The sequence below is a fragment of the Myotis daubentonii genome, chromosome 16 (assembly GCF_963259705.1).
Source record: "Myotis daubentonii chromosome 16, mMyoDau2.1, whole genome shotgun sequence".
NCBI lineage: Eukaryota > Metazoa > Chordata > Mammalia > Chiroptera > Vespertilionidae > Myotis > Myotis daubentonii.
The window spans coordinates 17,170,351-17,196,694 of record NC_081855.1 but is presented as its reverse complement, the minus strand read 5'-3'; the positions used below and the strand labels follow the sequence as shown (position 1 = coordinate 17,196,694).

General features: G+C 44.1%; 1 protein-coding gene and 1 non-coding gene across 2 annotated transcripts in view; one reads left to right on the top strand and one right to left on the bottom strand.

The window, feature by feature from the left end:
* DNAH2 (dynein axonemal heavy chain 2) overlaps positions 1 to 26,344 on the top strand; it is a 107,495-nt gene that overhangs the window by 5,494 nt on the left and 75,657 nt on the right. Inside the window, exons 3-13 of the mRNA XM_059668738.1 lie at positions 7,458 to 7,628; positions 15,581 to 15,809; positions 16,335 to 16,445; positions 16,613 to 16,851; positions 17,758 to 17,949; positions 18,840 to 18,997; positions 19,703 to 19,790; positions 20,132 to 20,337; positions 20,792 to 20,921; positions 21,188 to 21,370; positions 23,070 to 23,284. Of these exons, the coding sequence (XP_059524721.1) occupies positions 7,458 to 7,628; positions 15,581 to 15,809; positions 16,335 to 16,445; positions 16,613 to 16,851; positions 17,758 to 17,949; positions 18,840 to 18,997; positions 19,703 to 19,790; positions 20,132 to 20,337; positions 20,792 to 20,921; positions 21,188 to 21,370; positions 23,070 to 23,284 (1,922 nt within the window). The remainder of the gene's footprint in view (positions 1 to 7,457; positions 7,629 to 15,580; positions 15,810 to 16,334; positions 16,446 to 16,612; positions 16,852 to 17,757; positions 17,950 to 18,839; positions 18,998 to 19,702; positions 19,791 to 20,131; positions 20,338 to 20,791; positions 20,922 to 21,187; positions 21,371 to 23,069; positions 23,285 to 26,344) is intronic.
* LOC132219404 (U6 spliceosomal RNA) lies at positions 22,665 to 22,770 on the bottom strand. Its single transcript, XR_009449421.1, has one exon. It is a non-coding gene; the product is annotated as a U6 spliceosomal RNA (small nuclear RNA).

Here is a 26,344-nt window from a genome sequence, read left to right as displayed (position 1 = left end):
CTGAGGATACGTTTTTTTAAAAAATATATTTTATTGATTTCTTACAGAGAGGAAGGGAGAGGGGAAGAGAGTTAGAAACATCGATGAGAGAGAAACATCGATCAATTGCCTCCTGCACACTCCTTACTGGGCATGTGCCTGCAACCAAGGTATATGCCCTTGACTGGAATCGAACCTGGAACCCTTGAGTCCACAAGCCGACACTCTATCCATTGAGCCAAACCGGTTAGGGCGAGGATATGTTTTTATTGATTTTTTAGAAAGAGAGAAAGAGAGAGAGAGAGAGAGGGAGAGATCAATCGGTTGCTTCCCCTACATGCAGTGGCCAGGCCAACCAGCAACCTAGGTATGTGCCCTGCTGTATGGGATGACGCTCCAACCAACTGAACCACTGGGCCAAGGCTAATTGGATACTAATTTCTAAGATATTCTTTTTTTCCCTTTCTTTCAGTTTTCTCCTTTGGCAAAATAATTTACAGAAGTCACTTCAAGCACTTAAAAATATGTATATATATTTTATTGATTTTTTGCAGAGAGGAAGGGAGAGGGATAGAGAGTTAGAAACATCGATGAGAGAGAAACATCGATCAGCTGCCTCCCGCACACCACCTACTGGGGATGTGCCCGCAACCCAGGTACATGCCCTTGACCTGGGACCCTTCAGTTCGCAGGCCGACGCTCTATCCGCTAAGCTAAACCGGTTAGGGCCACTTCAAGCACTTTTAGAAATTGGCACTAAGTTACCCATACTCCTTTATTTCCAAGTTGTATCAGAGCTTATCTATAGATACTTGGGTTAGAAGAATGGAGTGGTGACCTTGAAATTTTTTGTAAATGAGAGAAAAGTAATAACTACTCATTAAAAAAAAACATTGGAAGGTACAGAAAGTAAAACAAAGAAAGGAAAAAGAAGTCATACCGCCAAAACCGGTTTGGCTCAGTGGATAGAGCATCGGTCTGCGGACTGAGGGGTCCCAGGTTCGATTCCGGTCAGGGGCATGTACCTTGGTTGCGGGCACATCCCCAGTGGGAGATGTGCAGGAGGCAGCTGATCAATGTTTCTCTCTCATCGATGTTTCTAACTCTCTATCTCCCTTCCTCTCTATGAAAAATCAATAAAACATATTAAAAAAAAGAAAAAAAGAAGTCATACCATGACAGCCTAAACACATTCAATGTTAACACTTTGGTACGTGTCTTTTCTTTCCGTGTATAGATTTGTCAGTTTTTTTTAAAAAATGATCCTAGCCCTAGCTGGTTTGTCTCAATGGGTAGAGTGTTGACTCACTATCTGAAAGGGCCTAGGTTCGATTCCGGTCAAGGACACATGCCCATGTTGAGGGCTCAATCCCCAGTGTGGAGCATGTAGGAGGCAGCTGATCAATGATTCTCTCATCATTGATGTTTCTATCTCTCCCTCTCCCTTCCTCTCTAAAATGAATACAAATATATTTTAAAAAATAAAAAAAAATAAAACGATCCTAACTGGCCCTGGTTGGTGTTTCTCAATGGTTAGAGTGTCAACCTGTGCACTGAAGGGTTCAGTTCCTGGTCAAACGTTGCAGATTGGATCCCCAGCCCCAGTCAGGGCACGTGTGGGAGGCAACTGACCAATGTGTTTCTCACATCGATGTTTCTCTCTTTCTCTCCCCGATCTTTTTCACTCTCTTAAAATAAATAAATAAATATGAGCTTAGCCAGTGTGGCTCAGTGGTTGAGCATTGACCAATGAACCAGGAGGTAATAGTTTGATTCCCAGTCAGGGCACATGCCCAGGTTGCAGGCTCGATCCCCAGTGAGAGGTGTGCAGGAGGCAGCCGATCAATGATTCTCTCTCATCATTGATTTTATTTTTGTTTGTTTTTGTTAATCCTCACCCGAGGATATTTTTCCATTGATTTTTAGGAAGAATGGAAGAGAAAGGGAAAGAGAGAAACATTGATGTGAGAGAAACACATTAATTGGTTGTCTCCTGCATGAGCCCTGACCAGGGCCCAGACCAGGGCCCAGGCCAGAGAACAGTCTGCAACCAAGGTACGTGCCCTTGACTGGAATTGAACCCAGGACCCTTTCGTCCATAGGCTGACACTCTGTCCACTGAGCTAAACCAATTAGGGCTCATCATTGATGTTTCTGTCTCTTTCTCTCCCTCTCCCTTCCTTGCTGAAATCAATAAAAATATATATTAAAAAATCAACGGGGCCCTCACCGGTTTGGCTCAGTGGATAGAGCGTCGGCCTGTGGACTGAAGGGTCCCAGGTTCGATTCCGGTCAAGGGCATGTGCCTTGGTTGCGGGCACATACCCAGTGGGGGGTGTGCAGGAGGCAGCTGATCGATGCTTCTCTCTCATTGATGTTTCTGGCTCTCTATCCCTCTCCCTTCCTCTCTGTAAAAAATCAATAAGATATATTTTAAAAAAAATCAATGGGAAAAATATCCTTGGATGAGAATTAACAACAAAAAATAAAATAAAATAATCCTAACTGTACCATATACCATTATTATACTTTTTATTAAGCTTTTTCACAAAACATTTTATCATTTTTCATGTTATCCTAACTAATAATAGAGAAACATGGTAATTAACCATAACTTTGCTACCCTTCCCATTGGCTAATCAGCGAGATATGCAAATTAACTGCCAACCAAGATGGTGGCCAGCAGCCAGGCAGCTGAAGCAAATAGGAGGCTTGCTTGCTCCAGTGATGGAGGAAGTCAAGGTTCCCCGCTTGCTGCTGCCGGCCTCTGAGCTTGCACTCTAAGAAACAATGTTGCAATTGTAGAAGCTAAACAAAACCCAGAAACCGGCTTTCAGCCGTCAGAGCTGGAGCTAGCAGGACCGCAACAGTGTTACAGTTATAGAACCCAAACAAACCCAGATTCCTGCTTTCAGCAGCCGAGGTCTCAGAGCTGGAGCAGAGCCTCAGAGCTAAAGCCGGCTCTCAGCTCCAGTGACAGCCATAGAAGGTAAATAAATCCCAGAATAAAAAAAAAAGAAAAAAAGGAGAGGTTGGGAGCTTCAGTCACCCGCCAGCCTGAAAACGGCCTTCAGCCCCTCACCCAGACTGGCCAGGCACCCCAGTGGGGACGCCCACCCTGAAGGGGGTGTGACCAGCTGCAAACAGCCATCATCCCCTCATCCAGGCTGGCCAGGCACCCCAGTAGGGGTGCTCACCCTGAAGGGGGTGTGACCAGCTTCAAACAGTCATCATCCCTTCATCCAGGCTGGCCAGGCACCCAAGCGGGACCCCCACCCTGCTCCGGGACACCCTTCAGGGCAAACCAGTTGGCCCCCACCCGTGCACCAGGCCTCTATCCTATATAGTAAAAGGGTAATATGCAAACTGACCCTAACAGCAGAAAGACTGGGAATGACTGGTCACTATGACACACACTGACCACCAGGGGGCAGATGCTCAATGCAGGAGCTGCCCTCTGGTGGTCAGGGCGCTCTCACATGGGAGGAGCTCTGCTCAGCCACAAGCCAGGCTGATGGCTGTCAGTACAGCAGTGGTGGTAGGAGCCTCTCCTGCCTCCTCAGCAGCGCTAAGGATGTCCAACTGCAGTTTAGGCTGCTCCCCGCTGGCAAGTGGACATCCCGCGAGGGCTGCCGGGCTGCCAGAGGGATGTCTGATTGCCATCTTAGGCCCAATCCCCCAGGGAGCGGGCCTAAGTCAGCAGGTGGTCATCCCCTGAGGGGTCCCAGACTGCGAGAGGGCACAGGCCGGGCTGAGGGTCCCCCTCCTCCCTGCCGAGTGCACAAATTTTTGTGCACAGGGCCTCTAGTCTATATATATAAAAGCCTAATATGCAAATTGTCCCCATGGGAGTTCCACTGGGATACCGATTGCTTGCTATGACTTGTGCTGACCACCAGGGGGTGGTGCAGAATGAAGGAAGGTCCTGGCTGGCAGCTGGAAGGCTCTGATCAGCCCTGATTGCCGGCCTGAAACCCTGGTATGTGCCCTGACCAGGAATCCAACTGTGACCTCCTGGTTCATAGGTCAACACTCAACTACTGATTCACACCAGCCCAGCTATAATATACTTTTTTGTAAGCACCATTTTATTATTTTTATTTTTTTAAATGGCAGTATAGTTCTTGATTAGATGTATGTGCCATAGTTAAATCATGACTCTTGGACATTTTGCCATTTCTAGTTTTTTTGCTCTCATAATAATACTGTGATGAATATTATAAATAAAACTAGCACACTTTGAAATACTTAATATTTTCTTTAGATTCCTGTGTATGGAATGACTGAATCAAAGAGTAAAGAACGTTTCTTTTTTAATATATCTTATTGATTTTTTACAGAGAGGAAGGGAGAGGGATAGAGAGTTAGAAACATCGATGAGAGAGAAACATCGATCAGCTGCCTCCTGCACACCTCCTGCTGGGGATGTGCCCGCAACCAAGGTACATGCCCTTGACCAGAATCGAACCTGGGACCTTTTAGTCCATAGGCCGATGCTCTATCCACTGAGCCAAACTGGTTAGGGCAAGAACATTTCTTTATTAAAATATATTTTCATTGATTTCAGAGAGGATAGAAAAATCAGTGATGAGAGAGAATCATTGATTGGCTGCCTTCTGCATGCCCCCTACTGAGGATGGAGCCCACAACCTGGGTATGTGCCCTTGACCAGAATCGAGCCCGGGACTTTGCAGTCTGCAGGCCACTGTTCTATTCACTGATCAAAACCGGCCAGGGCAGAACATTTCTAATAATCTACACTAATAAAAGAGAAAGATGCAAATTGACTGTACCTTCAGAACGCCCACCAGCCAATCAGGAGTGACTATGCAAATTAACCCAACAAAGATGGTTGGTTAATTTGCATACGCAAGTGCCTAGTGGCTGGGGCGGGGCAGGATGCTTGCGTTGTCACCATGGTGACGACACAGGCGTTCCACACCGCCCCAGCTGCTCTGGGCCTCTGCGCAGCATGGGAAGGCGGAAAGGCGGCTCCAGGACCTGAATGAAGGCAGAAAGGCGGCTCCGGGCCGAGTGAAGGAGGAAAGGAGGCTCTGGCCAGAGCAAAGGCAGTGCCGGCAGCCAGGGGAAGGAAGACCCATTCTTGCACGAACCTTTTTTTTTTTTAAGTATATTTTATTGATTTTTTACAGAGAGGAAGGGAGAGGGATAGAGAGTTAGAAACATCGATGAGAGAGAAACATCGATCAGCTGCCCCCTGCACACTCCCCACTGGGGATGTGCCCGCAACCAAGGTACATGCCCTTGATCGGAATCAAACCTGGGACCCTTGAGTCCGCAGGCCGACGCTCTATCCGCTGAGCCAAACCGGTCAGGGCAATCTTGCATGAATCTTTGTGCATCAGGCCTCTAGTCCTATATAATAAAAGCCTAATATGCTAAGTGTCCGGTTGACTGGTTGGCTGTTTAACCAATCAAAGTGTTATATGCTAATGATATGCTAAGGCCGCTCAATCACTCGCTATGATGTGCACTGACCACCAGGGGGCAGACAGTTGACCGGTCAACCAGTCACTATGACATACACTGACCACCAGGGTGCAGACGCTCCGACTGGTAGGTTAACTTGCTGCTTGGGTTTGGCCAATTGGAACTGAGCAAGATGGGCTGGACATGCCCTGGAGCCCTCCCGCGGTCCCTCTCTGGCTGGCCAACCTCCTGTGTCCCTCCCTGGCCCTGATTGTGCACCAGTGGGGTCCCTCAGCCTGGCCTGTGCTCTCTCACAATCCGGGACCCCTTGGGAATGTTGGAGAGCCAGTTTTGGCCCTATCCCGCAGGCCAGGCCGAGGGACCCCACTGGTACACGAATTTGTGTACTGAGCCTCTAGTTTAATACATAATGCCAAGCTGTTTTCCAAATGCATTGCACCTTTTGTTCTCACGCTAGCAACAAACCCTTTCCAGGACCAATTTAGCAAGGATTTAAAAAAATGATAGGCAATAAATGATATATCTTTGCTATTTTTATTTGTAGTTCTTTGATTTCAACTGAAATTGAACAATTTTTCATAGTTTTCTTTTTTATGGCATGCCAGTTTACATCCTTTTGTCCATTTATTTATCAGGGTCTTAGTGTTTTTCTCACTGGTTCATCTGTGTCTTAACCAGTTAACTGCCACGATATTTTGAGTTTAATTAAAAAAGGTCCACTGCTTGTGTCTATAGACACTTATGACATACAAGTGATTAACATAGGGAAGATTTTAGGTCACTGTCTAAGTTTTCTTGACTTGGAAACTTCATTATTATTATTATGTTTAAAAAGTATTTTTTTAAATATATTTCACCGATTTTCCACAGAGAGGAAGAGAGAGGGATAGAGAGTCAGAAACACCGACGAGAGAGAAACATCCATCAGCTGCCTCCTGCACGTCCCCCAGTGGGGACGCGCCCGCAACCAAGGCACATGCCCCTGACCGGAATCGAACCCGGGACCCCTCAGTCCACAGGCTGACGCCCCATCCACCGAGCCAAACCAGTCAGGGATAAAAAGTATTTTTATTGACTTCAGAGAAGAAGGAAGAGGGAGAGAGAGATAGAAACATCAATGATGAGAGAGAATTGTTGATCAGCTGTCTCCTGCTCGCCCCTACTGGGGATCAAGCCTGCAACCTGGGCGTATGCCCTTGATGGGATCGAACCCAGGACCTTTCAGTCTGCAGGTCAATGCTCCATCCACTGGGCCAAACCAACTAGGGCTGACCTGGAAACTTTAAATAAAAGAGATTTCTTCTCATATTCCAGGAATATGGGAGAAGGACAGGGTGGCTTCTCAAGTTCACTTAACAATATCTTTATATCTTTGTGTCCTTAATTTATTTAGTAAAGTTCTACAGATTAATTTTTTTCTAGTCATCAATTACAGTTTCCTTTCCATCTAATTAATTTTTTCTTTGGTGTTTTCCCGTCTTTTTTCCTCACTTCTTCCTCACTGCTATGCCAATTGACTTTTACCTAATATTTCATACTTATTTCAGTCTTTTGAGGAGGCTGTTGCATCATGAAGAAATTGCTCTTGCACCCTTATCCTTTTTCCAGCTTGTCATCTCCTTACTTCTAATTGGTTGATTTAGGCTAATGTCCTACATGTTCCCTTAATTTAGTTTGACTTTGAGGTTGAGAGCTGATCGATGATGCATTTTTACAGCCACAGGCAGAAATGAAATACCTTGGGAAGAAAAGATCTCAAGGCAGGATAACCTTCTTTGAAATGAATCAAGAAAAACCCTGGGTTTCCTCTACAATCCATTCTGTCTTTACTTATGGAGGCAAGAGAATCTCATTGTCTTATTTTATCAAAAGCGTGAAACCTATCATTCAGCTCATCCCCAGCTTTCTCTTCACTATTCTGGTCCTGTCTGACTTATCTCATTTTCTGTGTCCTCACATGTGATTGTGGATGGGAGAGATGACTCATCCTAACAGCTGTATCTTTTTTGGCTGTTTTCCTTCTGTAGAAGCCCTTTTTCCTGTCTCGGACTGTGCTGACAGGACTGGCGGATGCCAAATGGACCGTGGAGCATGATGCCATGCTGGAACACTTTGCCCAGGACCCGACAGAGCCCATCCTTACCATCTTCATTGACCCTATTTTGGGGCTGAAGCTAGAAATGGGCATGCCTGTACAGGTGGGTACTCCGCTTCCTCAGCTTCCAAGGTGGTCTTCCAGGAGCTGAGGGTTCTGCATATCTCTGTCATCTGTGCCCAAGTTCTGTTGCCACAGAGAGGAATGAAGCAGGCTTTTGCTTTTGATGATCTCGTGGTCCAGTGGGAAAGACAGACATATAAGAAGTATTTACAACAGATTATGATGCATGAGCAAAACTTTAAAGGAGCTTTATGGGAGCAACTAATGTGGCCCGTGGATGCTGGCAAGGCTTGGTGATGGAGGTGATATTTGAGTTGGGGATGCAGCGTAAGTAGGATTTCATGGAGGCTGGGTAAGAGCTGTGTCAGTAAAGACCACTTTATGTGCAAAGAAAAGAGGAGTTGTGGGAGATGATACTGAAGTTGGGGTCAGCTTGTGAAGGCCCTTGTATGTTATGCAAAGAATTTGGCTTCTATCCCAGAGGGACATATCGAAGGCGTCCATGGATTAGATATATACGTATTTCAACAAGGTGGGGGATACATTAGTGAAGGGTAAACCACGGGTAGGGAGACAGTTAAAAGATATACAGTGGGGCCTTGACTTACGAGTGTCCCGACTAACGAGTTTTTTGAGATACCAGCTGTCTCTTGGCCGATTTTTTGCATTGAGTTGACAGAGTAATTTGAGTTAACGAGCTCCTTAATGAGCTCGGTCTTGGAACGAATTAAACTCTTAAGTCGAAAAACCAAGATGGCGGCATAGGTAAACACCGGAGTTTGCTGCCTCGAACAACCACTTCAAAAATACAACTAAAAGACAGAACGGACATCATCCAGAACCACAGGAAGGCTGGCTGAGTGGAATTTCTACAACTAGGAGGAAAGAGAAAAGCATACCGAGACTCGGAGGAGGCGCGGTGCTGAAGTGAAATACTAGGGTGCGGAGTGTATGCGGAGCGGGCTGGCAGCTGAGGGCGCGGTTGTTGTTTTCAATCGGGAGGGAGTCTCAGGGTCTGGGCTCCAGTTCCGGGCGAGTCTCTGGGGACCCAGACTCATACGGGAGAGGTGGGACTGTCTGGCATTGCTCAGAACCCTAGGGCAGCTTTTTCTCCGTGGGGCTTGCAGCGATTACTGGGACACTGAGAAGCAGAGCCTCTGAGGGCAAGACTGAGAGCAGCCATAATTGCTAACCCCACCCTGTTGATCCTGTGGGACCCGCCCCGCCCAAGCCCTGAAGGGAGACTTTTGCTGGATAGCCTCAGGCAAAGGCTAAATTAACACCTCCCTAGAGATCCAGGAGCCAGGAAGCCCAGAGGTCAGAGTGGGACCATCCAGTTTGCAGCTCCGTGGAACCATAAAAGACACACTCAGGGGGCAGACTCAGTGAGCACCAAAGCCCCATCGAAGCAAGTCTAGCCCCAGAGGGGTGTCTCCAGCACAGAAGTTCTCCCACTGCAGACACAGCTGATTCTCACAGCCAATTGGCCTGGAGGTCAATTCCTCACAGTGATAACTACAACAATCAAGGCTTAATTACAACAAGACTGTGCATAAAGCCCACAAGGGGGTGCACCAAGAGTGTCTACCTCAGGTAATTGGGACACTTAGCACGGAAAGGCACTCTGTCAACACAGCGAAGCATAAAAAATGCCGAGACAAAGAAACAGGACACAAATGATAGAATTGGAGGACAGCAAACTGTGGGATATAGAGTTCAAAACCACACTTTTAAGGTCTTTAAAGAACTGTCTAGAAGCCACTGATAAATTTAATAAGGCCCTCGAAAAGACTGGTGAGACCGCCGATAAATGTAGTGAGATCCTCAAGAAATCTAATGAGACCCTCGATGCTGTGATAAAGGACCAACTAGAAATTAAGCATACACTGACTGAAATAAAGAACATTATACAGACTCCCAACAGCAGACCAGAGGATCGCAAGAATCAGGTCAAAGATTTGAAATACGAAGAAGCAAAAAACACCCAACCGGAAAAGCAAAATGAAAAAAGAATCCAAAAATACGAAGATAGTGTAAGGAGCCTCTGGGACAGCTTCAAGCGTACCAACATCCGAATTATAGGGGTGCCAGAAGAAGAGAGAGAGCAAGATATTGAAAACCTCTTTGGAGAAATAATGACAGGAAACTTCCCCTACCTGGTGAAAGAAATAGACTTACAAATCCAGGAAGCACAGAGAACCCCAAACAAAAGGAATCCAAAGAGGACCACACGAAGACACATTATAATTAAAATGCTAAGAGCAAAAGACAAAGAGAGAATCTTAAAAGCAGCAAGAGAAAGAAAATCAGTTACCTACAAGGGAGTACCCATACGACTGTCAGCTGATTTCTCAACAGAAACTATGCAAGCCAGAAGGGAATGGCAAGAAATATTCAAAGTGATGAATACCAAGAACCTACAACCAAGACTACTTTATCCAGCAAAGCTATCATTCAGAAGTGAAGGCCAGATAAAGAGCTTCACAGATAAGAAAAAGCTAAAGGAGTTCATCATCACCAAACCAGTATTATATGAAATGCTGAAAGGTATCTTTTAAGAAGAGGAAGAAGAAGAAAAGGGTAAAGATACAAATTATGAACAACAAATACACATCTATCAACAAGTGAATCTAAAAATCAAGTGAATAAATAATCTGATGAACAGAATGAACTGGTGATTGTAATAGAATCAGGGACATAGAAAGGGAATGGACTGACTATTCTTGGGGGGGAAAGGGGTGTGGGGTGAGGGAAGAGATTGGACAATAATCGTGCACCTATGGATGAGGACAGTGGGTGGGGAATGAGGGCGGAGGGTGGGGTGGGAACTGGGTGGAGGGGAGTTATGGTGGGAAGAAAAGAGTAACTAATGTAATAATCTGAACAATAAATATTTAATTAAAAAAATAAACTCTTAAGTCAAGGCCTCACTGTATAGTAAAGTGTCAGTGGTAGAATCTGGGTGGTAGGTGTACAGGTCATTATTATAAAATTCTTTTAACTTTGTTATATGCTTGAAAAATTTGAAATAAAATGTTGGAAAAGAAAAAGGCTATTGCTTTGCTGTTATTGCCAGTACACATACAAAAATAACAATGATAATGAAGATGAGCATGATCCTGTATAATGACACAATTTGTGAAACATATTAAATGTAAACACAGGCTATTGATTCCCCTTATATATTGGCAATAATCAGCTACAAAACATGATGAAAAAATATTTTATTCACAAAAGGGACAAAAATTTGCAAAATATATGTAGGATTTATATGAAAGAAAACACCTTTGCTGAAGGCCATGAAAGAAGATTTGGATATGGTGAGGTATACCCTGTTTCTGAGTGGGACTTTTAATATTATATTAAGATCATTCCATCTAAAAAATGTACTATTTTAATGCAATCCAATCAAAGTGCCACAGTCCTTAGATACCTCGTGTAAAGGATTTAAAAATATATCCAGAAAAATGCATGAATATAACAAAGAAAATGATGAAGGAAAGTATTGGAGGAGACTTGTGAAAATGAAAGTCTTTTATTAAGCTACAGTAATTAAAAACAGTTGTACTGGGGCAGGAATATATATTATATAAGCTACAGTAAAGAAACATAGAAAGTACAGAACCATATATGTAAGCATTTTCTACAAAAATGGCATTTAAAATCTGTGGGAAGGATGAATTATTCAGTGAATGGAATTGGGAAACACAGAAAACAACATTTTTCCGTTAAAAGGTCTACTTAGCTGCCCTGTCAGTGGCTCAGAGGTTGAGCATCGACCCATGAACCAGGAAGTCACTGGTTCAATTCCTCATCAGGGCACATGTGGGCTCTATCCCCAATAGAGGGCGTGCAGGAGGCAGCTGATCAATGATCCTCTCTCATCATTGATATTTCTATCTCTCTCCCTCCCTTTCTCTGAAATCAATAAAAACATTAAAAAAAGAAAAAAAGATCTCCTTAGGTGAAGGGAGGGGGAAATGTGGAAATATTGGTCAAATAGGACAGGGTTTCTGACACCAAAAACAAAGGGCATAAAAGCAAAAATAAACAAGTGGAACTACATCAAACTGAAAAGCTTCTGCACAGTGAAGGAAAACAACATGAAAAGAAAACCTAAGGTAGGAGAAAATATCTGCAAATCATAAATCAGTTAAGAGGTTATTATCCAAAAAATATGAAGAACTCATATAACTCAGTAGCAAAATGACAATCTAAGATATGGGCAGAAGAACTGAAAAGATGTTTTTCTGAAGAAGGCAAACAAATGGCCAACAGGTACATGAAAAGATGCTCAACATCACTAATCATTAGGAAATGAATATCAAAACCACCATCACCTCACACCTTTTAGAATGGGTATCATCAAAAAGACAAGAAGTTACAAATGTGCATGAGGATGTGAAAAAAGGGAACCCTTATGCATTGTCGTTGGGAATGTAAATTGGTGCAGCCACTATGGAAAATAGTGTGGAATTTCCTCAAAAATTTTAAAGTAGAACTACCGTATGATCCAGCAGTTCCTCTTTTGGGTATATATCTGAAGGAAATGAAATCAGTTTCTCGAAGTAATATCTGAACCCTCATGTTTATTGTAGCATTATTTATAATAGCTAAGACATGGAAACAGACTAAGCAAACACTGATGGGGGATACACACACACACACACACACACACACACACACACACACACACACACTAGAGGCCCAGTGCACAAAATTCGTGCAGTCACTGGTGGAGGGGGAGGGGTCCCTCAGCCAAGCCTGCACCCTCTCACAGTCTGGGAGCCCTTGGGGAATGTCCAACTGCCATGGAGGTGGGAGAGGCTCCCAGAGCTCACTGACTACCAGGGGGCAGCTCCTGCGTTGAGCGTCTACCCCCTGGTGGTCAGTGCATGTCATAGCGACTGGTTGTTCTGCTGTTCGGTCAATTTGCATATTACCCTTTTATTATATAGGATTCCTACAAGCATACACACTGGAATATTATTCAGCAATGAGAAAGAAGGAAAATTGTGCCATTTGCAACAGTATGGATGGGCATGAAGGTTGTTATGCTAAGTGAAATAAATCAGACAAAGATAAATATTATATGATCTCACTTATATGTGGAATCTAGGGGGAAAAACTCATTGAAACAGGTTACAGATTTGTAGTTGCCAGAGTAATGTTATAGGTCAGTTTTATCAAAATAAAACTGGGGCGGGGGAGGGACAAAGTTTCAAGATCTAGTATACAGCATGGTAACTATGGTTAATAATGCTGTGTTGTGTACTTGAATTTCACTAAGAGAGCAAATATTTGCTTTTAATTTTTATTTTATTTATTTTTAGAAAAAGAGATAGAAACATTGATTTGTTGTTCCACTTAGTCATGCATTCATTGGTTGATTCTTGTATATGCTCTGACCCGGGATCAAACCTGCAACCTTACTGTATTGGGGATAACGCTCTAACCAACTGAACTACCTGGCCAGGGCTACGAGGGCAAATCTTAAGTGTTCTAACCAAAAAAATAAAAGAAAAATAAAATGGTAACTATGTGAGATGATGGACATGTTAATTAGCTGGATTGTGATGATCATTTCACAATGTGTAGACATATCAAAACATCAAGTTGCATACCTTAAATGCATATAATTTTTATTTGTCAAATATGCCTCAAGATAGCTGAAAAAATATATTTAGCATATTGAAATACATTCTAAATAGGTCACAGACTTAATTATGTTTTCCTGGGTTAAGATGGCCAATTGAAATGTCCTTAAAATTTATTACCATTGAATACTTGATAAATTGAGCAAAAAGTAAAATCAGAAAAGAAAAAAAAAAAACACAGAAAAAAGAAAAAAACCACCCAAAGAACCCTCCTTTAAAAAAACAAAAATGACATCAACAAAAACTTAGTTCATTAAGAAATAAACCAAATGAAGAGTTCAGGAATGGAGAATCTGTGAACATTCAGTTCATTTACATAAAGAACTAATACTAAATAAGCATGGGAATTATGGTTATGCTATAGAATGTGAATGTTATCAACTTGGACAAGGTAAAGATACTACTGGAACAAAAATTGCAAAGTGGTGAGAAAATGAGAGGGAGTATGAGAATGTCAATGTTCTTATCTTTCAAAGCGTAAGTCAATAGAATTTAAAATAGATAGTGAGAAAACTAAACTCGATATTTTTCATAATCTCTCATAACCTTACTAAGAGGTCTTTTATGAAGAAAGCTCTCTTATAGGTAAAGAAAGACTTATCTAAAAATCAAGTCCTTTATTTATATTCACATTATTAAATTAAATTTAATACTTTAAAAAGTATCATGATCCTATTTTGAAATAACTTTTATTTTTCTATGTTATATAACTATAGAAAGATGTTTGGAATACTGTTTTTTCCCCAGTGTTAACAGCATTGCTTGGGTGGTGGAATTTCAGGTGACATTTTAATTTTATGCATTGTTTAACTTTATGCATTATTTCAGTTATTTATAATTAGCAAATTACTTAACAAAAATAATAGTAGTTAAGCTTTTAAAAAAATAGACACAAAATCCTGGCTGGTGTGGCTCAGTAGTTGAAGTGTTGGCCCTTGCACTGAAGGGTTGAAGGGTTGCAGGTTCGTTCCCCGGCCCCCAGTCCTGACATGTGTGGGAAGCAAACAGTCAATGTGTCTCTCTCACATCGGTGTTTCTCTCTCTCTCTCTCCTCTTCCCCAACCCTCTCCCTTCCACTCTCTAAAAATTAATGGAAAAAATATCTTCTGGTGAAGATTAAAAAAATAAATAGCAACTTTACTGCTTATTAAAAAAAGACACAAAATGTCTAAATTTAATTCTGGGTAGTGGGAAGATGGGTAATTGTTAATTTCTCATTTGTGCTTTATTTTCAGTTTTACTACTTAAATTATGCCTGGCCTGGTAGCTTAGTTGGTCAGAGTGTCATCCCCATGCACCAAGGTTGTGGGTTTTTTTTTTTTTAAAAAAATATATTTTATTGGTTTTTTTACAGAGAGGAAGGGAGAGAGATAGAGAGTTAGAAACATCGATGGGAGAGAAACATCGATCAGCCGCCTCCTGCACATCTCCCACTGGGGATGTGCCCGCAACCCAGGTACATGCCCTTGACCGGAATCGAACCTGGGACCCCTCAGTCCGCAGGCCAACGCTCTATCCACTGAGCCAAACCGGTTTTGGCAAGGTTGTGGGTTTGATCTCTGGTCAGGACACATACAAGAAGCAACCAATGAATGCATAAATAAGTGGAACAACAAATTGATGCTTCTCTCTCCTTTCCTCTCTCTCTCTCTCAAATCAGTTAAAATTAAAAAATGTTAAATTATAAAGAGCAGTTACAAAAACACTAAAGGGGAAAAAAAAGGTGAATCTGATCTTCAGGTGGGAATGAACTTTCTAAGCATGTAGAAGTCAAAAACTTTAAAAAGTTTTGACTACATAAAAGTGATAAATTTCTGAATGCAAATAACAACAAAGACTCATCATAAACAAAATTGAAGGATAAATGAAAAATTGTCAGAAAAGTATATGTCACTGAAATAGAAAATCCTAGACAATTGTCTCTTTCTTCCAGTCTTTTTCCTTTCTGCTTTTCCTATATCTGAAAATGCTTTATTCTGTTCTATTCATTCCATTCATCCATCCATCCGTCCATCCGTCCAACATTTATTGAGCAACTATTATGAACTAGTCACTGTGGTAGGTTCTGGAGCCAAGTTGGACATAATATACAGTCCCTATCCGCAAAGTATGCTCTCTGCATTTCCTCCCTGCGTCTCTGGGTGTGGGCTCTATTATGTCCCTAAAAAGAACAGGGAGCACCTCATGGCACTTACATTTAGAGAAGGGCCAGGATGTGCTAAGGGAAAGTTACAAAGAACTCAGCTAGGCTTTCATGACTGGAACCTCAGATTCCTTTGGGTATCAGGCTGGGCCTGGTGACTGAAGTCTGATCTATTCACTGTCTTTCATACAGACCCAGAACCAGATTATGTACTTCATCCGCCAAGCACCGGTTCCCATCACCCCACAAAACTTTGAGACGACTGTGCAGTTTGGGACAGTGCGGGGTGCCTACATACCAGCCCTGCTTCGCCTCCTCAGTGGTGTCTATGCCCCTCAGATCTTTACAAACACCAGCTGGCCTGAGAGCATTCGAAATCATTTTGCTTCTCATCTGCACAGGTTCTTGGCCTGCCTGACAGGTGAGCAGAAAGGCTTGCGTGCCTAGTGCCCCACCAGCAGTAGAGCTGATGAGGCAGGTCAGAGGGTCCTCCTGAGCACCTATGTTGCTTGGCACAGAGTAGGTACTCAGTTCAGTATGTGTTTGTTGAATGAGTGAAACCGGGTGCAGAATGTGTCTTCCAACCCATATACAGATTTCTGCTGTAGAATGGTTAGCCAGACCTGCTCAAAACTTACAGTTGGAGATTTCCAAGAGTACATGTGGGGTAGGGGGAAATGTAGATGCTGGGGGGGCAGAGAGGGTGTGCAAATATAGAAGAGAGTGTTGAGGGCATGGATCTTTGACCTTGTTTTATGACAACCTCTTATTATACCTCAGTGAAGTTTTCGTCTTGCCTTCTGTTATTTTTCCTCTTGAGATATATAGATATCAATTTCTTCTGCCTGCTCTCCTGAAATGCATATACTTCATCAAACATGATTGGAACTGGGTGACATAAACTCACTCCTGTTTGTGAAGTTCTATGGTCTTATCCTTCCCGTAGATACTCGGTACAAACTGGAGGGGCACACTGTTCTCTACATCCCTGCAGAGGCCATGAACATGAAGCCTGAGGTGGTGTTTAAGGACAAAGAGCTGGTGCAGCGGCTAGAGAGTGAGTGGCTGGCATTGCCAGTGTGTCGGGGACCCTAGGGGGAGGAAAGGGGGCAGTCCAGATGGTGAGGAAGGAGTTGGGTGTGGAGGGCTATGCAGGGTGGAGGGGGGAGGACATACCTGGGAGCAGTGTAAAGCAATGAAGAGATTTTGTATTCTCCCCTGAAGCCTCCATGATCCACTGGACCCGGCAGATAAAGGAGGTGCTCAGTGCCCAGGAGACGGTGGAGACAGGAGAAAACCTAGGTCCCTTGGAGGAGATTGAGTTCTGGCGCAACCGATGCATGGATCTGTCTGGCATCAGTTCACAGCTGGTGAAGGAGGGAGTGAAACACATCGAGTCCATCCTGCACCTTGCCAAGTCATCCTACCTGGCACCCTTTATGAAACTGGCCCAGCAGATCCAGGTTTGTGGGTGGATCAAAGGATGGAGACTTAGCAGAAAGTGGACAGTGCTTGGGACAATATAGGGTGCTAAGATGAGGGAGCCATTGTAATCATCCACAGCAAAATAGACCAGCCCAGTGTTTGAACTGGTATTTGTGGGAGAGTATAGAAGTAGTAGAACAAAAGGATGGTCCCAAAGAGCTTGTAGTTTAGCTAGGGAGACAACTAGTTAACCGACAAGAATACATTGAGTACTCTCTATGAACCAACCCCCAGGATCCAGTTGGAGAACATAAGACTTACACAAAATAGGATTACTAGATGGCATGGGATTGAAGAGGAACCCATGTGGCTCAGCCAAGAGAGTTAAAGATAAACACTTAAAACTAAATTTAATATAGTGTGGCAAGCTGATTATGTGAGCCTTGGGGACACAGAAGATCAATGTAATCTGCAGAATATGGAGATAGAAGACTTCTTCCCCTGGTGGAATTTTAAGCTAGGTATTAAGGGAAATGAACCATAGCCAGGTGGAGAAGTCTAAAGTCCTGGTTGAGAACAGGGCAGTGAGGGGAACTATGGGGACAAATGGGAATGATGTCTGGTTAGTTGATCAACAGCTACTATCTACATTGTGCAGAGTGCTGAGTTTAACTGGAGAAACTGGAGGAACAGACAAAAAACCAAGTTTGGGTAACTCTCAGTCTAGTGGGCAAGATGGGACTCACACATGAGCAAAGACCTAAAAATACTTTTGTAGAAACTGGTAAATGAATAAAAATCAATATTAGTACCAGGTAGGGTTGGGTTAATTGGGAATGCTTCTCAGTGAAGGCAAGTCAGGATGGGGTTCAGATGGATAAAAAGTGCTTTGAACCAGTTCTTTCCAGTGGATAAGTCTACATCTGGTTTCTCTCTCCTGTCAGGATGGCTCTTGTCAAGCACAGTCAAACCTGACTTTTTTGTCAATCCTGAAGGAACCTTACCAGGAATTGGCCTTCATGCGGCCTAAGGACATCTCTAATAAACTTCCTAAGTTGATCAGTCTCATCCGGATCATCTGGGTCAACTCTCCCCACTATAACACTCGGGAGAGACTGACCTCCCTCTTCCGGAAGGTATGTGTCTTCAGATTTCCCGAGGAAGCTGGAATTCCTTTAAGAGAAGATCTATGGTGCAAAGACAGTAAGGACCACCCTTCAGGTCAGGAACCAAAAGCTTATGCCTGCGTCATCAATGTTAGTGATGCTCTGAGAGTTGGGGCCTGGGCTGGACATTTTGCTTCCATTCGGAAGCAGAGTAGGTGGGAAGAGGAGCTTTGAGAAGAGGAGTTGATGGAGAAGAGGGGAGGGAGGCAGGAAGGACAGACTCCCAGGCTGAGTTTACAAGAGGGGAAGACCCTCTTCTTCTCATTTCCAAAGATGGAAGTTGCAGTGGGCGAGAGGTAGGTTTAGGAAGGAACACTAGCTTAAAAAAAAAAAAAAAAAAAAAAAAAAATATTTATTTATTTATTTATTTATTTCAGAGAGGAAGGGAGAGGAAGAGATAGAAACATCAATGATAAGAGAGAATCACTGATCGGCTGCCTCCTGCACAGCCCCTACTGGGGATCGAGCTTGCAACCGCAACCTGGGCATATGCCCTGACCAGAATCGAACCGGTGACCTCCTGGTTCCTGGGTCAACGCTCAACCACTGAGCCACACCTGGCTGGGCAGGAACACTGGCTTTTGAGGAGCAGGACCTGGCACATTTCATCTGGGATGACAGAACCAAAGTGTGGGAAAACGCTGAATGCTGGCTGGGCAGTGCAGCTGTGCGGTGGGCTGAGGCAGGGAGGAAGATGAAACCAGAAGGGCTGTTCACCAGCAGTGGAGGACTTAGGCAAGATGGGTATCAGGAGTCAAATCAGGAAGTAGGAGGCTGAGATGTGAGGCACATCAGGGAGATTCAGAGAAGGGGGTGGGTGCAACTAACGCTGTGAACTGAGGCTGTTGGGACTCCTGCAGATGAGCAATGAGATCATCCGCTTATGCTGTCACGCCATCTCCCTGGACCGCATCTTTGAGGGCTATGTCTCTTCTAGCAAGGAGGACCTACAAGGCTGCATTTCCTGCTGTCATGCCTGGAAAGACCATTATCTGCGGGCCGTGCAAATGCATACCCAGTACGATGTGTCTCCTCTAACATTCTGTAGATTCCCCCCTTCATTCCTGTAGAGCAACCTTTTTTTTTCTGCCAAGGGCCTTTCAGATATTTATAATATCATTTACTAATATCATTTATTAATATAAATTTATGTTGCTGTGGAAATAACTCCCAGATTTGTTGAATTTTGAGTCCTGCCTGCGGTTGCCTTGGCAGGACCAGATCAAATGATTTTTTGGGCCTTATACAGCCCGCCGGCTGGACGCTCCCCTCCCCTGCTGTAGAGTGTAGATTCTGACTTCTTTCACTTGCACTTATTTTTTTAAGTCTATGGATTATGTTTTTCTAGACCTGTGAGTTTCTACGTGGATCCAGGTTTTCTCTCTGAATACAGATATTCTGCCCCCTAAGCCTAGGTTCTTTCTCCTCACTCTAATCACCTCTTCTCCCTGATTCCAGAAGTCCTCCCTGGCCTTTTCCTCCTTTCTTGGCCCTAAAGTCTGAAATTCCATTACGTATGAACCTTTTCCTAGAACCGAGGCACTTCGTCCCCTCGCTGGTAACTCTCACCTTGCATTTTCTCTTGGGGTTCAGGAAAGTTGCTTCTTGGGGTCTCATTTCTAAGTCTCCCCCTGAACCCAGGAACCCAGTTCTAGCTTTGCATAGGCAGGTTGATATCTAGTGTTCCTGCTTTTTGATTTGGTCCGTCTCTCTCCTAACACAGGTTCTCCAGTCGGGGCTGGGTCCTGGACCAGACCAGCATATTTGCTCAGGTTGATGCTTTTGTGCAACGCTGCAAGGACCTTATTGAGGTGGGAAGACTGTGAGGGGAGGAAAATCAAAGCTAACCGCAGACACTCCAGAATTCCCACCCAGGAGTGGGGGAGTTGGGAAGATGCTAAACATAGAACTTAACCTCCTTGGCTCCTCCTGCATCCCTGTGTGCCCTACCACCACCCCATCCTTTTAGACTTTTGCCTGTTATCACTGCCTTAGTATCTCCTATTCTATTTTGCAGCCAAAATCCATCCTACTAGCCCCTTGCATCTGGTTGATCCTCTTTAGTTTTTAGACATTTTAAGTTAAATCAAAGGGCACAGGACTTACAAGTTCAGAAAGGAGAGCAGGAATTCTGACGTTGACTTTTTTTTAGGTATGTGACTGTCAGTACCATTTTGCCCGCTGGGTGGATGGCAAGCAAGGTCCCCTTCCTTGCTTCTTTGGCGTCCAGGGGCCTCAGATAACACGGAACTTGCTTGAGATTGAGGATATTTTTTATAAAAATCTGCACATGTTGCGAGCTGTTCGCGGGGGCATCCTGGATGTCAAGAACACCTCTTGGCATGAAGACTACAATCGGTGAGAGAACCACAGGCTGACTCTTCACAGACAAGGGAAGGGAGGTCAGGGGAGCCAAGATTAGGAGGAGTGGTGAGGGCGTACCAAGGAAAGTGTGGAGGTGACACATCAGGGAAAGGGAGGCAGGATCGAATGCAAGGAAGGAGTGTCTGCTGAGATGAAGGGTTCCAGAGGAGCCTTTCAGGGCTGGAAGCCCACTTCCGCCACGCAGTAGATATGTGATTGGGCAAATGACTACCCGTTAGAGCCTCTGTTCCCTCGTCTATGAACTCAGGTTAGTGATAGGACCTATCTCATTGCCTTGTTTTAAGGAATAAGTGGATTAATTCATGTAAAGCACTTAGTGCCTGGCACGTGGGGAGATCTTAGTACATAACACAGGATTCTTACTCAGGGGTGTACCTGGGGGCAGGCGAAGGCACCCACCTTTCAACATGCCTCTCTGATGATGCAGTTTCCGTGCTGGAGTCAAGGACCTGGAGGTGATGACCCAGAACTTGATCACTTCTGCCTTCGAGTTAGTTCGAGACGTAGAGCACGGAGTGCTGCTGCTGGATACCTTCCACAGGCTGGCAACCCGTGAGGTGTCGCTGCCCGCCTGCTTCCTCACCCCTTGTTCTCTTGTGCTTTCCCTCAGCTCCTCACGAGCCTTCCAGACACCATCCCGCCTCCATTCATGCTCTTTCCTGTGTCCTAAATTGCCTTGGTCTCCCTTCTTTCTTCTGTGCCCCTGGTTTCCAGATCGCTAAGGAGTGTGACCCCAGCAGGGTGTAGCCTTCCTCTAGGGTGGGTAACTGGAGGAACCCGCATCCCCAGGACATATTGTCAACTTCTCTCTCTTCTCCATTAGGCTATCAAGCGAACATATGACAAGAAGGCGGTGGATCTCTACATGTTGTTTAATAGTGAACTGGCCCTCGTGAACCGTGAGCTGAACAGGAAATGGCCGTCCCTGGAGCCCTACATGGCCCAGTTTTCTGGACAGGCACACTGGGTGCGGATCCTGCGGCGTCGCATCGACAGGGTCATGAATGTAAGTGCCTGAACTTTGCTAAAACTTGTCCGTAGTGCGTCGGTAGGGTTTGCAGGCTGTGCCACATACTGGGAGGGACCCGTCCAGAAATTCCCTAGTGAGTTTTCATGACCAGAGACTAAGTCTGCCCAGGGGAGTGGCAGATGCAGCTCCGCGTGAGGCAGGCCATGGCCTTGGATTTGCAGCAATGGTGAGTCTGGATGGTAGAACGTGGGCATTTCTGTCAAGGTGGAGAGGAGGAGCGGGGCCAGCATCTGAGAAGCTGGGCCACAAGAAGAGTTATTCAACCTCAAAATCCAGAGAACTGGATAGGTAAGACCCTTAAAGGACCTGTCTCCCTAGAATAGTGGTTCTCGACCTTCTGGCCCTTTAAATACAGTTCCTCATGTTGTGACCCAACCATAACATTGTTTTCGTTGCCACTTCATAACTGTAATGTTGCTACTGTTATGAATCATAATGTAAATATCTGATATGCAGGATGGTCTTAGGCGACCCCTGTGAAAGGGTCGTTCGACCGCCAAAGGGGTCACGACCTACAGGTTGAGAACTGCTGCCCTAGAAGAATAGGCACAAAGAAACGGAAAAATAAAGCGTAAACGTTTGGGGAATATAAGTCTGAAGCTATCTACCTGCCATCATCTAATTGGTTCTGGGAGAGAATAAGGCAGCTTACAGACAATTGGAAGCTTCTTAAGAAGTGGTGGGCTCAGACTTCAGTGAGGAAGGGCACTTACTGGTTTTCAGTCTGATACCTCTTAAATCCTTCACCGCCTGTAATTTATTTTCTTGCCCCAGCTTTAAAAAAAATATTTTTATTGATTTCAAAGAGGAAGGGGGAGGGAGAGAGAGAGAGAAACATCAATGATGAGAGAGAATCATTGACCAGCTGCCTCCTACTTGCTCCTATGGGGATTGAGCCCGCAACTCGGGCATGTGCCCATTACCGAAATCGAACCTGAGACCCTTCGGTCTGAGACTCTATCCACTGAGCCAAACCAGATAGGGCCCAACTTTTTTCTTGAACTGAATGTTTGTGCTTCTATTTCTTTATTTACTCCATTTCTTCATCGTGCCTTGGTCTCGTCTTCTCACTCTTTTTTTTTTTTGCTCCACCTTCCCTCTAAATAAGCGATTTTTAACCTTTTTCATCTCATGCCACACATAAACTAATTATTAAAATTCTGTGGAACACCAAAAAGTGTATTTTTCGCCCATCTGCCCCCAAAAAGTACAATTTTGATTTATTCACATTGGACGATTATTGTTGTATTGGCTGTTGTCATTTTTTTTTTTTAGTATGGAACGCTTCACGAATTTGCATGTCATCCTTGCACAGGGGTATGCTAATCTTCTCTGTATCATTCCAATGTTAGTATATGTGCTGCCGAGGCAAGCACAGCTGTTGTCATTTTTTAATTTGACAGTCTAAGGGAAAAGAGGCCAGGGCCCTGACTACTCGTCAGGTTTTGCATGTTTTAAAAATTCTCACAGCACACCAGCACCAGCGTGCTGAGGAACACTGGTTGAAAACTGCTGGACTAAGTAGTCAAAATCAATCTCCTTAGCAGGCCTCACACATATTGCTGGTGCGTGTGTGTGTGTGTGTGTGTGTGTGTGTGTGTGTGTGTGTGGTCTCAGGGAGATGTTAACGTGGAGGAATTGGTAAGTAAGTCCTCCCATTCTCTTTCTTCCTCAGTGTCTTTCTAACGCTCATTTCCTGCCCCACATTGGGACTGGAGAGGAGAGTGTACATACCTATCAGCAGATGGTTCAGGCCATTGATGAACTGGTTCGAAAAACCTTCCAAGACTGGACAGCAACCCTGGACAAGGACTGCATTCGGCGGCTGGACACCCCATTGTTACGAATCAGCCAGGAGAAGGCGGGCATGTTGGATGTCAACTTTGACAAGTACAAGACCCTACCCATTCCTTCTCCCTTTATCTGACTCCTTCTACTTACTCTGTCTCTGGTGCCATTCCCTTCCCCAACTCTCCCAGGAGTTTAACTCCCATCTCTTGGTTTTATCTCCATCCTCTCTAACTCTCTCTTATACTGTAATATGTTTCCTATCACTTCCTAATTTTAATTTTATATTTTATCTTTAAAAGAAATGGTTAAAAAAAGAAACCCCACTGACCTACTAAACCTGTGATGTCGGTGCTCTGCCACTAGATGGCCACGGTGGCTCAGCTAAATCACCCAAACCAGGAGCCATGGTGTGGGCTTTCCTGAGAATTGGTGGGGCTGTGGAGTATGCCCTCTCCTCTTAGCTTTATAACTATGACTTTTTCACATAATTATTTAAAATGTAATTAATTCACTTACTACTTATTTAACAATATATAGTGAGTGCCTTCCACGTGCTAGGAACCAAGATAGGCACAGGAAGTTTATGTAACGGTAAAGCCCCTGCCTTCTGTCGCCCGGGAGTGAATAGTTATAGCTACTCTGGGAGCGGTGCTTCCTTCCATATACAGAAGAGAAAATGCAGAAGAGAAAAATAAAGAGGGAGCTATGTAAGGCATCTGTCTACAGAGATTACAAACCTTCTGGTGACAGTTTTTTCCTGATCGGAAGGAAATGACTTTTTATTTGATTGGTTTTGGCTCCCGCTTGTCATCAGCTAGGCCCTATAATAAGAGGTATTTCACACATTTCTAGGCTGTTGCTACTAGCGTTGACTTTAACTCACAGACTGTCTTTATCTGTTGGGCAAATTTAGAAGGGGTTTTGCCAGAGAAGGCCTGTGCCAAGATGGAGTCCGAGGGACACAAGAAATGGAGTGTGTCTGTCCTGGGCAGCTGAGGGCAGCCTAACCGGGGGAGATGGCCCTCATGGCTGAGTGTCATCTGGTGGACTGTCAGGCCGGAGGGGTGGGGCGAAGGCATTAGTGAGGACAGAGATGTTTGAGCCACATGGATAAGGAAGCAGTTTAGAAGCTGAGTGTAAAGATAAGGGGAAGAGGTTTGCGAAAAGTCTTTGATCAGTGGCGGCTGTTGGAGCCCAGCTTTGATAGGGTTCATGGTTTTTGAGGTCTGGTTGAACAGGATCATATAAAAATGGCTTTATAAACCAATAATAAGATTTTGAAGAGACAGAGGGATGTCAGACTGTTGGTTTCAGCCCAATCCCTGCAGGTCAGGCGAAGGGACCCCGCAGATGCACAAATCTATGCACCAGGCCTCTAGTGTCTACATAAGTACAGTAGGCTTTTAAAAATATATATATATTTTTATTGACTTCAGAGAGGAAGGGAGAGGGAGAGAGAGATGGAAACATCAATGATGACGGAGAATCATTGATCAGCTGCCTCCCACACGCCACCCACTGAGGATCAAGCCCGCAACCCAGGCATGTGCCCTTGACTGGAATCAAACCCGGGACTGTTCAGTCCGCAGGCCGATGCTCTATCCACTGAGCCAAGCCAGCCAGGGCTACAGTAGGCTTTTAATATAAATAGTAGCATATTAAGCACACTGTTCTGTACATCCAGAGTCTTTCAAAAATGTTTCCATTATGCCAGTACCATGCTGTTTTGATTATCATAGTCTTGTAGTATAGTTTGATATCAGGTAGTATGATAACTTCAACTTTGTTCTTCATTCTGAAGATTACTGTGGATATTCGGGGTCTTTTGTGGTTCCATATATATTTTTGGATTATTGTACTAGAAGATTTCAACCAGACTTCTTATATCTTGTTCCCTTCCCTCCATAGTGATATATTTACCTAATGTTTAAGCTTGTACTCATCTAGCTAAGATAAAATTTTCCTGTTTGCTGTGGTCATCTTAAGGAATACATCAGATATTTATCTAAAATTCCATATGCATAATCTTTATAGTAGAGTTTACAAAGCAACTTTGGGCCAAATATTTATGGCTTGGGTTTAGCTGAAACCCAAATATTAAGTAGACACTTCTTTCAGAGAGAACTGCTCCTGTCCTTTGGCAGTTGTTTTTAGAAAGATTTGTTATAAGCTGCTTTACAGTTTTGTAGTTTTAAGGTAAAACTGCCTCAATCCAGTAAATAATGTATAAGGGGGAAAAACATGATCATAGGGAAGGATTTTGAAAAGTCTGGGCTCATCAAACCAGTAAAGAAATCCAAGAGAGTTTCAACTTTTCCAAAGCCTAGTAAAACTCCAAGGAGGTGCAAATTACTTTTCCCAATTTATTCTTTTGTGTTCAATGTCTAGATAAAATCTTGAAATGAGCATGCTTTTCAAATGTGCTAATTGTCCCCAGAATTACCTGACTCTCCCTTAGTCACGGAAGCCTTCCAGTCCCTAATAGCACCTAGTTTATCTCACAAGGGCTTTTACTGTCCCACCTTCTATCCCAAATATTTGAACTCTGAAGTCCAAATTGGATTTTACCACATTTTATGGCCAGACCAGCTTTACTGATTGCCCTTATCGCAAACATATTCCAGATGTTGTCTGTACCCTGGCTGAAAAGAGCTGTGTTATCGCTATGTCGGCAGCAGATTCCTCCGTGCAGTGGAATTTTCCCAGAGCAGGGTGGGAGACTGGCATCTGTTTGTTTTTTGTGTCTGGGGCTTGCACTTTCTCCTTCCTCCCCAGTCCTATAGCACTTTCTCCACTGAGTCAGTTCATTCTGGTTTGTCAGCAGTAAACTCAGCTAGCTCACTTTCCTACTCTACTGCCTGACCACTTGTCTGAGGATAATCATAAAATATTTTGCAAAAATCATTTCCCACATTTATTTCTTTTAAAAAATATATATTTGTATTGATTTCAGAGAGGAAGGGAGAGGGAGAGAGAAATAGAAACAGCAATGATGAGAGAGAGTCATTGATTGGTTGTCTCCTCGACGCCCCACACTGGGGATCGAGCCCGCAACCCGGGCATGTGCCCTTGACCGGAACCAAACCTGGGACCCTTCAGCCCGCAGGCCAATGCTCTGTCCACTGAGCCAAATCAGGTAGGGCCACATTTATTTCTTTT